Here is a 14,721-nt window from a genome sequence, read left to right as displayed (position 1 = left end):
GTCCCTCCAACCCAAATCATTCCATAATTCTGTGTTTCAGTGGCCACATCTCCAGTGAGAATAAAACACCATCATGAGCTCTGGGGGTTGCAGAGTCCTCCAGGAGGCACCCAATTCCTCCCCCAAAAAACAACATCCCTCTCCCCCTGAGTCCATCAGCTGGCTCCTCTGGTAACATGTTGCCTCACGTGTCATCAGGAAGGAATTTGGGCCCTGTTTGATGATCAGAGAGGGATCAGGATCACAGTTCTCCCACCACAAAGCACGTCAGCAGGTCTTTCCAGCCTCCCTCGCTCTGTGTAGGTCGGCCAAGGACCTGCTCCTTCCCGGGCATCCCCGGCCCCCACTCATCAATCAAAGCATTCCTGGTTTCCTCTCAGTGTCCACAAACACTCACAGAGGTTTCTTCTTCAAAAAACTTTCATCTGGGCAATTGTTCAAAAATGTTACAATTACCTGCTCCTTTTAAGCTCTGATGACGGCCCGTGGAGCCGTAACTTGAGCCAGACCTGCAGACGTCTGGTTTAAGGTTAAAAAGTCCTCCAAGCTGAGCTTCAGCCAGCAGAGCCATGAAAAATCAACTTGCCCCGTGTTAATTTTGGGTTCCTCTTGTTAATGAAGTTGTGGAGGAGCCCCCATGGGGGTCTGGCTTTGTGTTATCCCAACTTCACACGGTCAGTGAAAGGATTCATGGAAGCAGATCCCAAGGAGGAGTTAAAATCCCAGAATAATTAAAGCTGGAAAAGAGCTTTAAAATCTTTTGAGTCCAACCAGCAAACCCAGTACCACCATCATGGTCACCATTAACCCACGTCCTCAAGTGCCACATCCACACATTTTTTGGACATTCCCAGGGATGAGGATTCCACCACTGCCCTGGGCAACCTGTTCCAGGGCTTTATAACCCTTTCCATGAAGAGTCCTGCACACAAACCACCCACAGCAGGGGGGGAAGGGGGGAAATCAGCACTTGAATATTTCAAATGGGAATAAACAAAGATCTTTTCTCCCAGATATTAACTTTGTTAAGGTTAGGGTTGCTTCCTTCTCCCTCACAGACACTCAGTGCAGATTCACACCCCTCCAAGACTCAAAAAACCCCAAAGTTCACCTGCCCTAAAACCCCTTGGGCTCCCACTGCAGCACCTTCCCCCCAGCAGGAGGGGTTTGGGGCATTAAAATGAATTTTTAACCCCGAAGGGGAAAATCCCCAAGGAAAGGAGGATGTAGAGAGGTCAGGAATGTAGGTAGCTCCAAAACAGGATTAGACATTTCTGAGGATGTCAGGAACAGCTAAATCCCACACAATTAATGATCATCAGCCTGGCTGGGATGGAACCCAAGGGATGCAAGACTCCTGGAAATATTGCTGGAGACCAGGACAAGAGCAGGAGCAGCATCATTACTGAATATCCCGAGCTGGAAAGGATCCACAAGGATCCTCGAGTCCAACTCCCGGCCCTGCACAGGACAGGAGCATCTCCCCCTCTCTCCACACACAGTGGGAATGTTCTGGTGGGATTCTGGCTCTGTCCCAGCTCAGGGGCTTCTGTGGGAGCAGAGAGAAGAGAGGGGAAAGGGCTGGATGGGCTGGGAGAGCCAGGACAGGACAAGTGGTGGAGTCACCAAGCCTGGAATTGTTCCAAAAACGGGCGGATGTGGCGCTTCACGAAATAATTTGGGCAAGGGGAGGGTGTTTGGGCTTGATGATCTTGGAGGTCTTTTCCAACCTTTAAGGTTCTGTGATTCCCTGTGAAGGAAATACCCACTTTTTGTGCCAAATTTGTAGCCCAGGCACCTCAGAACTTCCGAGCAAGGAGCCAAATGTGCCTCCACGCCCGGGCGATTTATTCCAGCCGTTTCATGGGAATTCCCACTGGCTTTTAGCACCAGCTCAACACCACTCAGCCAGGATTCACTCCTTACCTGTGACAGTTCAGCAGGGAGGGGGGGAACACCCCCAGCACCCAACAGTGCCATGGAGAGAGCACATCCAGAGCCTGTGGCAGCTCCCTGATCGCTCCCAGGTGGGTGCCACAGAGTCGGAGCCAGGAGTGATTCCAGGCTGGGAATGGGAGCCAGCATCTCCCTGCAAGCAGATGTCCCAGAGGGGAACATTAGAGCCTTCATTACCCAATTAAAAGCATGTTGGAGGGGGATTTGATTGCTTGGTTTGACAGGGGGAGGAAAACCCTCCGGGTCCTGGCAGGGACGAGGATTTACGAGTTGCTTCGGGTCGCTCTGCCTGGTCTTGGTATGTAGCAAAGGAGCAACAAAACCCCCCCAAAAAGTAAGGAGGGATGGTGTCTGCATTCCTGCTGCTTGAATCAGATGTCTTTCCTGGCAGCTCCAGTCCCTCCCAGCTCCAGGGACTCCGGGGAGGGGCAGCAGTGGATGCACTGGAGCAGGTCTGACATCTGGCACCGAGGGCTGCCCGTGGGCCACATCCTCTCCCTCAGAGGTGGAAATGATTCCCTGTCACTTGTGAACACCTCCCAGGGATGTGCTGGATGTTCTCTCCCAGTTTGCTGAAGGGCAGGATCCACCTTCTTCCTGCTCCAGAGGCCTGGAATGAACCCTGCTGGGTGCCTGCCCCACGGATCCCCGGCTCCCTCCCCTTCCTCTCCCTGGAAAAAACATCACCTCAGGTTGGGAAAGGAGGGAAGACAAACCTCCCAGACTTCCTGCAGAGGGTGAACAGCACCCAGGAACACCTCTGGACAGCAGGGATTTGGGATCACCTCTATTTATTGCCAAACACCAGTGTCTGAGCACCTCCCTTGGCACCCGCTCTCCCTCCTCACCTGCTCCTGGCCACGAATTCCCTGTGCTCCCACCTTCCCCTCATGCCTCAATCCAAAGTGTCTGGTGTTTCTCTTTGAGGCAACTCTGAAATGAGAGGAGAAAAGTTATAAGTTATTTCAAAGCTCTCTGCTTCAAAAAAAACATCCAACCCAAATTTAGGCACCGCGAAGCCATAAACGTTCCTTTTTATTGCACACACAAAATAACCCTCTGCAATATGATTCCTCTCAATTTATGGTTCTCCCAGAGCCATTAATTCAGCCCAGGTCTTTTCTTCTTCTTCTTTTTTTTTTTTTTTATTCTTTTATTCTTCTCCCCCTCCCAACTTGAAGTCAAATAATTCATAAATACTTTGCCCTGGATTGTGCTTTATGAGCATTACGATGATCACTTGACTGTGGAAATGCCTGTGAAGTTATTAAGGGAGTTTTAATACACCACAGACTCCCCAGAGGGGCAGAGCAACTCCATCACACTCTGGAGGGAAGAGCTCTCTTGTGAGGCTCTTTATTTAGCCAAACAATCAGGATTTTACAGCCCAGATATCTCTGAATCGAGTCAATCACAACCTCTGGGGTGGGTTTTGGTTTGTTGTGCTCCAGCATCCTCCTGGAGTGAGATGTGACTCAGATCCACAAGTCTCCATATCATTTTCAGACCCAAACCCAGAAAAAAAAAAAGACTAAAAAAATTTAAAAAATGCTCAGAGGAGCATCAGCAAAACCATTGGATGGTTGGGCTTGATGGTCTCGGGGATCTTTTCCAACCTTAACAGCTGGACTTGATGATTTTAAAGGTCTTTTCCAACCTGATTTTATGCTAAAAACATGAAGAAGAGCAGGTCACTGACCTCCTTGGAGTCTCCAGGTAGGAAGGAGGCATGGAAAAATCGGATTTCCCTGGGCAGACACTGCTTTTTCTGTCATCTTTGCTGTTGAAATTCAGTCCCAGGGGTGAAAGTCAGAGCTGGAAACCTTTGGTTGATTATAGGGAAAGAGGAAACATAACGATTAAATTACAAATAGGAACTCACAGAATCAAACAGATTTTCTGGGATGGCTGGGCCACACTCAGGGTATCCCATAAAAAAGGGGCTTTGGATCTGGAATCTCCGGGTTCTGCGTTTCTCCTCCTCATTTTCTCCTGCAAACCAACCAAGACCCACAAACTGCGGAGCCAAACATCAGTGGGAGCACCTTTGGATCCCCTGAGAGGTGCTGTGGGATGACACCCCCCCCTCTGCAGCCCCCAAAACCCCCCCGACCTCCCCCAGGACCACCCAGGAAGAGCTTCAAGAGGAGCCCACGAGTCCTCCCTGCTGCTGAACCTCCTCTGCTCCCCAGGAAATCCGTGTTTTTCCCCTTGTAAAAAACTCCTCAGGCAACTGCCTCCGTATCTCCAAGGTGTCTTCGAGCCACGGAGGTGCAAATATTTATCCATACTTGGAATTGCAGAGTGAAGCCTGACTAAGTGTTCCCAGACACTCGAGCTGTTGTTGTTTTAAGACCTGGGCCCGTGGACACCTGGCTGGAATTAATCAGCAGATGGGAGCAGGGAGGCAGAGCAGAGCCCTCATTAACCCTTCACACATCAATGTCAAGGTCACAGGGGGGTTCAGCCTGGACCTGTCAACAGCCTGGGAATCCCAAAGCAAGGAATGTCCTTCCCGGAGCAGGGCATGAACTGGAAGCAGGATTTATCACACTGCTGTCACCACCCAGCTGAGGCTCTGCCTTGGGAATAGCAGCAGGAGTAAATGTTTATGACTAGATAATAAAACACCAGAGCAAACCCACCTTCTGCCCAGGCTCTGCCTTAATCCGGGAGCTGAAGCATCTCCTGAAGGGAAAGGATCCACTTTGCACCGGGGGGTTTCGTGTGGAAAGTTTGGATTATTGGAGTAGATGGGTTATTAGGGAGAATTTCTTGGTTGGATTGGATATCAGGAGCATTTCTTCACTGAAGGGGTTGTCCAGCCCTGGCAGTGGGGAAGTGACAACCCTGGAAGTGTCCAATAAATGTGTGGATGTGGCACTTGGGGACATGGATCAGCAGCGGATCCGAGCTCAGGTGGCATCACATCCTCCACCCCTCACACCCCCTGAGCAGCTGCCCCAACCATCAGTTGCTGCCTCCTTCTCCAACCAGGACTTGGGAACGGAACAGAGACCCCAGGAGCTGAACACATCCCAGGGAAATGGAAAAACACAGCCAGGAACTTCCAAATTCTGCCTCCTGCAAAGCCAGTCCCAGCCAGGCAGGAGGGTGTGGATGCAGCCAAGCACCGGGATGATTTTCACCCTGGCGACCTCAACACCAAACAACACCAAACAATGCACTCCCCGAGCCCCCAGGTCAGCACAAACGCCCCACAAAAGCTCCTTGCCCGGCTCTGTTGATGTCTCTCCCCGTGTTTTTCACACCCGGGGAAGTCAAACAGGCGATGGGGGAGGGAGGATTTGCTGCCGCCCACCAAGGGGGGGAAGTTTTGCTCTTGAGGAGATGTAAACAAGCCCTGGAGCAGGTCGGGGCTCCCCTGCCCTCTTTTATCACGGCTCCTTTCTTTTGGTATAAACACCAGCCCCAGGTCAGGGCCCATAATCTGTCCCAGCTGCTTTTCCAAGGGTTGATTTAAAGGCTTCAAACCTGAAGTGTGGGGGGTGAAATAATCCCCACCCGCTGCTTTGTCTCTCTCTTTGGGGTCAATTTGTGATCCCAAAACTTCTTCCCCTGGTACCAGGGGTTGGGGAATGGTTCCTCCAGGAGGTTGGAGGTGGTTCCTCCATGGGAGGTGGCCGTGGCTCTCCTCCTCCTCCTCCTCCTCCTTCTCCTCCTCCTCCTCCTCCTCCACACAGCTCCAGGAGCACTGAGCTGCCCCAGGGCACTGCTGGACATGGGGCTTTATCCTGGAGCAGAGTCCTGTGGGGTCAGGGAACACCCAGAGTTGTGCCAGGGGAGGTTTGGGATGGATCTCAGGGAAAGGTTCTTCCTCCCCAGAGGGTGGTTGGGCACTGACCAGGGCAGTGGGCACAGCCCCAAGGCTGCCAGAGCTCCAGGAGGGTTTGGATGATCCCCTGAGGGACAGGGTGGGATTATTGGGGTGTCCTGGGGTTGGACTGGATGATCCTTGGGGTGTTCCTTCCAGCTCAGGGTGTTCTGTGGTTCTGTGAGTGGCTGGGAGGGAACCACGAGCCCTTGGCCTGTCAGGGAGTTTATCCCAAGCTCATCCCAAGCTCTCAGCCAAGGTCTCTGTGTCCCAGGATCCATCCCCAGCACAAACCCGTCTCACAAAGCCCAGTCCAACATTCCCAGTGTTTATCCAGGACTCAGGAGTGTCTCTGTCCCCAGGGACATCAAGGCTTGCCCAGGCACTGGAGCAGTGACCGTGGCCATGCCCTTTTTGAGCCTGAGCTGCCCAACCCTCCTCCCAGCCCTCCCTGAGCCCCAGCAGAGGGAAATCCAGATCCACAATTATTGTTTTCCAACAGGAATGAGTCCAACCCAATCCCACATTTCAAAGACTTACCCCAACCCACCCTGGGATGGACCTCAAAGTCCATCCAGTCCCACCCCTGCCACGGGCAGGGACACCTTCCACCATCCCAGGTTGCTCCAACCTGGCCTTGGGCACTTCCAGGGATTCCTTGAGGTGAATTCCTTCTTCCTGGACTGCATAAACACCTTTAGAAATAAAATTAAAAAATCAGGAAGAGGAAGGATTTTTTTCTCTTCAGGTCAACCCAAACTGAAACCTTCCCATTTGCCTCAGCAAACCAGGTTTTTTTTCCTTAAGTGGCGACAATGAAAACATCTTGTTCTCCCCAAAATAAAATGTGTCTCTGTTTGCAAATTCATCTTTGAAGGCACTTGTGGTCCCCTGCCTTTCCTAATTAAATGCAGGCAGATCTTAATTGGGAAACACCACAGTGTAATAAACCTTAATTTCAAGCATATCTCAAACAAAGCCTGCAGCTTTTCAGCCCCAAAATACTCCTTTTCTGTTGTTGTTGTTTGGTTCAAGTTGTAAATAATTTCAAAGGCACCGAAATAACTTTTATTTTCCCTACAAACAAACGTTTCATCTTAATTTCAGCTCCCAGTGATCAGAGCCAGACTCTTCCCAGTGGTGCCCAGGAAGTGGATAAAAGGGAAGGGCAGGAGCTGAGATAGAGAAATTCCCTTTAAACAGAGGAGAAATTTTATATTTAATTTTTATTTTATTTATTTTTTTTTACTTAAGGGTGGCCAAATGCTGGAGCAGATTGTGCAGGGTGGTTGTGGAGTCTCCATCCTTTGAGATGATCAATCCCTGGACCTGGACAAGGTGGAGGAGGTGGGAACATCATGAGGATCAACAAGGCCAAGTGCCAGGTCAAGGGCTCACATCCCAGAAATCCATCCGTGTCCTGGGCTCATCCCACAGCAGGTGAGGGGGGAATTCTGCTCCTCTGCTCAGCTCAGGTGAGATCCCACCTGCAGAGCTGCCTCCGGATCTGGGATCCCAAAATAAGGATGTGGAGCTGCTGGAATAAGTCCAGAGGAGGACATGGAGCTGCTCCAAGGGCTGGAACCAGGCTGGGAGAGCTGGGGGGGTTCACCTGGAGAAGGGAAGGATCCAGGGAGACCTGAGAGCACCTTCCAGGGCCTAAAGGGGCTCCAGGAGAGCTGGAGAGGGACTGGGGACAAGGGATGGAGGGACAGGACACAGGGAATGGCTTCAAACTGAGGTCAGGGTTAGGTGGGATATTGGGAAGGAATTCCTCCCTGTGAGGGTGGGGAGGGACTGGGATGGATTTCCCAGAGAAGCTGTGGCTGCCCCATCCCTGGAATTGTCCAAGGCCAGGTTGGAGCAACCTGGGATAGTGGGAGGTGTCCCTGCCCATGGCAGGGTTGGCACTGGATGAGCTTTAAGATCCCTCCCATCCCAAACCATTCCGGGGGAAAAAACCAGCATCTCAGCCCGTCTTTAAGGTTGGAGGGGTGGTGAATTTACCCTTTCTGGTCTCCCCGTGGAGAAAAATCCGCAGGGAATCTCCCTCCGTCCCATCTCCTGGTGCGCGGGGCCCTCTGGAGCCCGCGCCGCGCATCGCCCGCGGCCGCCGATGGATCCACCGCTCTCCCGGCTGGATCCGCCGCCGGGAACAGCTGGATTTGCTGGAATGACAAAGCCATCGGCACGGCTGGACGAGCCAGTGATTCCTGTGGCGGGTTTATACAGGTAGGAAAGGAATTTTTGGGGGGATCTGCGTCGCTGCGACCCGCAGGGCTTGCGGAATGTCCCAGTGGGCACCGCCTAAAACCGAGCACCAAATCCAGGGAAATAAAAGCAGGATGCTCACATTGACAGGCAGTGACTTTCCAAAAGGGTCACATCCTCCCCCTCGCGGGAGTGTTTGGCTCGTAGGGTGGGAAAAACACAGTTAGGGAACAGGAAACCTGTTATCCCAGGGGAAAGAGCAGGTGGAGATGGGAGAGAGACTGGAAAAAAGCTGCTTGGGAAAACACCCAGCACCAGGAAGGACCCGATCCTCGATATTGCCTCCTCCAGATGGGCAGGACTCTGCAGGAGCTGGGCTCAGCATGGAATTCCCAGAGGAATTGCAGTGCTGGGAAGGGAGCCGGGTGCAGGGCTCGCTGTGCACATCCTGGAATCCCTGAGGAAAAGGGAGTCCCAACAAATCCGCTGTCCCTGGCAAGCAGAGCTGGGCCAACTCACTGCGTGCTCAATGAAATTCCTGCGGGATCAGATGGATGGAGTTTGGACAGGGAACACCTGCTCCAAGGCCCGGGACAGCAGCCAGTAGATGGCATTCACATTCCATACGTGTGCTGCCATGTCAGGCTTGGGCTGCTCCGGGAAACGGGAAAAGAACATTTTTCATGGGAAAACGAAGGTAAAAAGCAAATATTCAGCAGAGGTGACCCTGAAGGCTTTGACAATTAACTTTGGAGCCATCAGGTGCTACAGATTTCCCGGTATTTCCTGTCCCCATGGATCTTCTGTCAGCTTCTAACAGAGAATCCCAGGATGGTTTGGGTGGGAAGGGACCTTAAAGCCCATCCAGTGCCACCCCCTGCCATGGGCAGGGACACCTTCCACTAGCCCAGGTTGCTCCAACCTGGCCTTGGACAATTCCAGGGATGGGGCAGCCACAGCTTCTCTGGGAATTCCATCCCAGCCCCTCCCCACTCTCCCAGGGAAGAATTCCTTCCCAATATCCCATCTATCCCTGCTCTCTGGCAGTAGGAAGCCATTCCCCCTTGTCCTGTCCCTCCATTCCTTGTCCAAAGTTCCTCTCCAGCTTTCTTGGAGCCCTTTTAGGCCCTGGAAGGGGCTCTCAGGTGTCCCTGGATCCTTCCCTTCTCCAGGTGAACCCCCCCAGCTCTGCCAGTTGGTCTCCATGGGATGTTCTCCTCGTGTGCATTATTGAAAATGACCCTTTCAGTTCAAAAACTTTCCCTGACATCCAACCTGAACCTCTCCTGGTGCGGCCTGAGGCTGTTCCCTCTTGTCCTGTCCCTTCTTCCCTGGGAGCAGAGCCCGATTCCCACCTGGCTCCCCCTTCCTGTCGGGCCTGGAGCAGAGGAAAATCCCGATGTCTTCAGTCACCTTTCGATTTGCAAAGGAACCAGCAGGGCTCAGGGTCGGGATGCAGTTATGGACATCCTGGGAGCAGGGAGCAGGGATTCACCCTCCTGGGATGAGCAGGACCTTCTGTCTGTCTGTCTGTCCAGAACCCAGCCCCGGTGCCTGAGATCTGGGGACAAATCAGCCCTGCAAGCTGGGCCATTAAATCCTGCATCCCCTTTTACTTCCTCAGGGAATGATGCACCGCATTAAAATCCCTCCCACCCCTCCTCCAGGACCAGGATGACGGGCATCCCTGTCTCCCACTGCAAGGAGAGGGTGTGCTCAGCCCCTGGCAGCCCCATCCGGATCCATCCGGAGGAAGGATGCGGGCAGAGATTCGGTGCCTCGCAGCCCATTGGAGGAGCGTTGGCACTGGCAGGGGGGTCCTTCGGGCTCCTGTCCCCACCCTCCTCCTCCAGACTCCCCTCCCTGTCCCCAGCGCCATCCTCACACACACAAAAGCAGGGAATTAGCTGCCTTAGGGCAGCCGAGGCTTAGCCAGCTGCGGGCGGAAAATCGGAATAAAATACCTTGGAGGGGAGGGGAGAGAAGGGAGGGGAGGGAAGGGAGGCGGCAGAGGAAGCAGCAGCCATGGAAGAATACAAATAACTGCCCTCAATCCATCCCTCTTTGCCGAGCGAAGCACAAAGCCACGGATGCCGCGCGAGAAGCCGACCTGGATGCATCCCCACATTCCATCTGCATCCGGATCCAGGGGCTGCGCCTCCTGAGCGGTCTCTCCCATCGGGAGGAATGCCGGGCCGGGAGACGGGCGGGATCAGCTTTGTTCCTCGCTAAGCACCGGCAGCGGTGAGTAGGGCACCGGGAAGGTGGGACACCGGGAAGGTCCTCCCGCCCGGGCTTGGCTTCGCTGCCTTTCCTTCCCTTCCCTTCCCTTCCCTTCCCTTCCTCCCTCCATGATGCCTCCGGGGTTGGCAGAAAGCAGCTGACAGGGAGGGAGGGGGAAGGTGGGATCTCTCCCGGAGCTCCAGAGTATCTATTTGGTCTGAATTTCAAGGAAATAAAAAACGGCGAGAGGTGGGACCGTGCCACAGGCACCCCCCTGAGCCAGGTGTGGGCTGGGGGGGAGCAGAATCCAGGATGGATTCTGGGAGATCCGGGCAGGGAGAGAGCCCTGCAATGCTGACAGCCAGCTCTTTTTTTGCTGATTCCAGTGCCTGGAATACAGAGGGATGCTGGATTTACTCAGGCCTCGTTCCTTTAAGGCAAAATTCACAGGGATTTCTCTCCTCCAGATCATCCCCAGCCTCCAAGGGAAGCAGGAAAAGCTCTGGCTCTCTGGAAGAGCCACCTCTGCTTGGTGCTGGTGTCCCTGCACTGGGGGATGGAGACAGAGCAGCCCCATCCACCCAGGAAATCACCCTGCATCCCTTATCCTGGCAGAAATATGTTCCTATCCAGCCAGTGCCTGGAATAGTTCAAAGGCTGAGCCAGGAGGAACATTCCCAACCATCCTGCAGTGGGTGGGATAATGCCCCTGCCCAGCACAGGAGCTGATTCCACCTGAGGATGTTCTAGAGAAGGTCAGGCCTGACCTTGTTCCCTCGGGGCAGGATCCAGCTGGGAATGGTGTGTCTGCTCTCCCCAACCATTGCTGGTCCTGCTGGGACTGGTCCCGAGTCCTGAGCCAGACTTTTTTTTTGGGAGCTGCAGGTGCAGGCCCAAGGAATTAGGGACAAACATCCGATTTTTGCTGTCTGGGAGCAGAAACCTTCTAGTGAAGGCAAAAAAAAGAATAAATAAATGTGGTTTAAGGGCCCCTCGTGCCCCTGGGGGGTCAGTGTGGGTGAAAACCAGGATTCCTGGATCTCAGCTCGTTCCTACCAGTGCAGGAGAAGGTCCAGACTGGGAACACCCCCCCACCCTGCCTCCAGTCGAGCTGCTCCAGTTTTTTGGAGTCTGGGTTAGTCTATCTGGGAGCAGGCAGTGATGGGGATCCCTCAGGGGTGTGGAAGGACACTCAGCATCCCTGTGCAGCCTCCTCCTCCTCCTCCAGGTGTCTTTGGGAGCAGGGACACACAGGGATGGAGCACAGAGCAGGCAGCAGTGGCAGAAATTTCCCTGCAGACCCAGAGCCAGTAACTTCCATCCAGAGCAGCACCATGGAATTTGCTTCCAAAGCAGGCTGGGAGCAGCCTGGGAGGAGCTCACAGTGCTCTGCCCTCTCAGCCACATCTTATTTCCCTCTGCAGAGGTGTTGATATCGAGATTGGGATTGAAAGAGAAGCCACAAGGAAAAAAGGTGTGGATGTGAACCCAGGCAGTGCTGATCCACAGGGACACGAGCTGGGATCCATTGCTTTGACCCAGGGCCAACCTCCCCTCCCCTTTCTGGTCCAAAATGTGTGATTTAGCCACAAAATCCCACGTTTTGCTCCTTTTTCCCAAACGAGCAGCTCTCCCGCTGCTTCTCCAGGGAATGTGGTGCCAGAGTTACCTGCTCCCGGGTCAGGATGCTCCATGCCAACCTCTGTGCCTTCCCATTCCAGCCTGAGCCCTTCCCTGAGGGATCTGCTGCCTCCAGCCCTTCCCTGAGCACGATGGGAACCACGGAAGCCACGCTGCGGATGGAAAACGTGGATGTGAAGGAAGAATGGCAGGACGAGGATTTCCCCAGGTTTGTTCCCTTCAAGAAACCCCAAAAAACAGGGAGAGTTTTATTTCTTCCCAAGAGAAACTCTCAGGGCATGGAGAGGAGAGTGTGGGTCATTCCCTGGGATTTAGGAGTGACAGGAGTGTGAACTCCAGGGGGGAGATTTGGCTGGAGAGAGGAGTTTTGGGAGCTGCTCTGAGCACTTGGAAAATTTTTGGGATGCTTTTGGGAACCCTCTGTGTGTATGGCAAGGAGGGGGTGTGGAGTACAGGGAGGTTAATATGGATGTAGGGATGCATATGGGGAGGGAGGAGGGATGGATGGATATGGGGATGGATGGATGGATGGATGGATGGATGGATGGATGGATGGAATGGATGGATAGAGGGAGGGATGGATGGATGGATGGATGGATGGCTAGAGAGAGAGATGGATGGATGGATGGATGTAGGGATGGATGGATGGATGGATGGATGGATGGATGGACTCCTTCCCAGCCTCTGACTCAGGCAGTGTCTCCCCAGACAGAGTAATGCTGCTTTGCCAGGAATTTGCCAGGGAAAGTGGAGTCATTGGGATGCAGTGGATCCGAATGGGTGCCAACCTTGTGGGAAATGATGTGTGGGTGACAGGAGGTGCCAAAGTGGCACCTTCCACCCTCACAGCCACTGCAGAGGTGCCAAAAAACATCCCTGTGAGCTTGGAGTGCTCCAAACTCCCTGAGGGAGCACCTGCCCCCATTGCCAGTCTTGTCCCCCAAACCCAGGGGGAGCGGAGTCTGCACAGGGAGGGATTGGAGTCTCCCTCTCTGGAGACATTCCAAACCCACCTGGAAGGTCACCTGCCTCGGTGACCCTGCCTGGGGAGGGCGGTTGGACTGGGCGATCTCCAGAGGACCTTTCCAACCCCAACTGTTCTGTGATCCAGCTCTAAGTCCCTCTGGGCACACAGAGCCCTTCCCAACCCTTCCTGCAGCCCCGAGGGGCTTCCAGGGCTGTCCCACCCTGCTCCAGCTGCATCGAAACCCCACAGAGCCCCAGTATTCCCAGACACTGTGCCGTGTGTGCCGTGGGCACGTCCGGCCACTGCCCGCCAAGAAAGGGGCTCCTGTTCTTCCCAGCACTTGGATGAGCCTGGCTCTGTTCATCCCAGCACTTGGATGAGCCTGGCTCTGTTCATCCCAGCTCCAGCTGCATCCTTCTTCTAAGCCCCTCTGTCTCCCAGCCCACAGGACACGGTTTGTCCTTCCGCTGGCCCCCAGGGGGGGCTCAGCCAAGCCCTTGGGTTTCCAGGATGGATTTGATTTCCCTCTGAGAGCAGAGCTTTGGGCTGGTGGATCTTTGCCAGCCTCGGGCTCCCCTGGAGTACTGTGCCAACAGGGTTTTAATGGAGTAGAAAAGAGAGAGAGGTATAGAAAGGAAATGGAGGTTTAGATAGGAATCATGGAGTGGTTTGGATTGGAAGGGACCTTAAAGCTCATCTCATTCCACCCCCTGCCGTGGGCCAGGGACACCTTCCACTAGCCCAGGTTGCTCAGAGAAGTGTAGAAAGTGAGGCACAGGAAGGAAAACATTGATCCAAAGCTTCCTAGGGAATCTGGGATAAAGCTGATGTAGCTCCTGCCCAGCCCGGCACCAACCCAACCGAGCTCTGTCCCGCACTTCCCGTGCCAGAAACAAACTTCCCACAGCCAGCCAAACCTTCCAGAGGTATTTCTCCTGCAGAGCCCTCAGCACCACACAGGGGTGTCATCGCTCCTGCCTGGGGAATGAAACCTGGGAAGAGGCAAAGGGATCTGGGCAGCAGGGCAGGGAACAGGGACAAGGCCGGAGCGCTGGGGACACGCTCCCCAGGCTGCTGCAGAGGGATTAAATCGGGAATGATGCAAGTGAGACAGAGCCTGAACAGCCCCTTGGCAAAAGAGGGAAGGCCAGCTGGGTTCCAGTCGGCATGAAAATAAACAAATTACCATTTTCCAGCCGCTTCCCCCCTGGAAGCGGTGAAATAATAGGGCAGAAGCTGCTGCATGTGGGACAGCAGCTCTCCAGCAGCTGATTTGCTGCAGAGCTATTTTTGCCTGGCTGGGATTAGCCAATCTTGCCACGGGAAAAAAAAAAGGGGAAAAAAAAAAAAAAAGGAAAACCCACATCCTAGACAAGGATCTGGGATTCAGCAGAGACATTCCCATCCCTCCCTCCCTGAAAAGCTGAGCCGCAGCAGGAGCAGCTCCTGAGCGGCAGGTGGGATGTCAAGGCCCTGAGGGAGCGGGGAGGGGAAGAAGGATCCTCCCTCCTGCTGCTCCGGGAAGGTTTATTCCAGACGTTGTGTCTCGGCTGGAGCGCGGGGCTGATGCCGTAGGCTGGGATCGGGAGCATGCTCACTGCATCCCGCATCCCGCCGATCCCGCTCCCTGCCTCCCTCATCCAGCTCATTGCATCCCGCATCCCGCCGATCCCACTGCATCCCGCATCCCGCCGATCCCACTGCATCCCGCCGAACCCGCCGATCCCACTGCATCCCGCATCCCGCCGATCCCGGCGTGCCCGCTCCCTGCATCCCACCGATCCCACTGCATCCCGCCGATCCCACTACATCCCTCATCCCACCGATCCCACTGCATCCCGCATCCCGCCGATCCCGCTCCCTGCATCCCTCATCCCGCCGATCCCAC

At 54.2% G+C, this 14,721-nt stretch overlaps 1 protein-coding gene and 1 long non-coding RNA gene across 5 annotated transcripts in view; one reads left to right on the top strand and one right to left on the bottom strand.

Annotated features, from left to right (window-relative positions):
* LOC113957054 overlaps positions 1-5,819 on the bottom strand; it is a 13,059-nt gene extending 7,240 nt beyond the window's left edge. For 2 of the 3 annotated variants that reach the window (XR_003531057.1, XR_003531055.1), the window contains exons 1-4: positions 4,602-5,819; positions 3,656-3,779; positions 2,805-2,889; positions 1,927-2,089 (exon numbers count right to left, since the gene is read on the bottom strand). This is a non-coding gene — a long non-coding RNA (uncharacterized LOC113957054). The other variant, XR_003531056.1, reaches the window with a different exon arrangement.
* A 6,107-nt stretch (positions 5,820-11,926) lies between these two features.
* ATCAY (ATCAY, caytaxin) overlaps positions 11,927-14,721 on the top strand; it is a 15,519-nt gene continuing 12,724 nt past the window's right edge. Inside the window, exon 1 of one of the 2 annotated variants that reach the window (XM_027664175.1) lies at positions 11,927-12,074. In XM_027664175.1, the coding sequence (XP_027519976.1) occupies positions 11,998-12,074 (77 nt within the window). In that variant the 5' untranslated portion in view covers positions 11,927-11,997. The remainder of the gene's footprint in view (positions 12,075-14,721) is intronic. The other variant, XM_027664176.1, reaches the window with a different exon arrangement.

Source organism: Corapipo altera, unplaced genomic scaffold, assembly GCF_003945725.1.
Source record: "Corapipo altera isolate COAL_440 unplaced genomic scaffold, ASM394572v1 96, whole genome shotgun sequence".
Taxonomy (NCBI): Eukaryota; Metazoa; Chordata; class Aves; order Passeriformes; family Pipridae; genus Corapipo; species Corapipo altera.
Note: the sequence above shows the minus strand (reverse complement) of the source record. Positions and strands in the feature narration are given on the sequence as shown.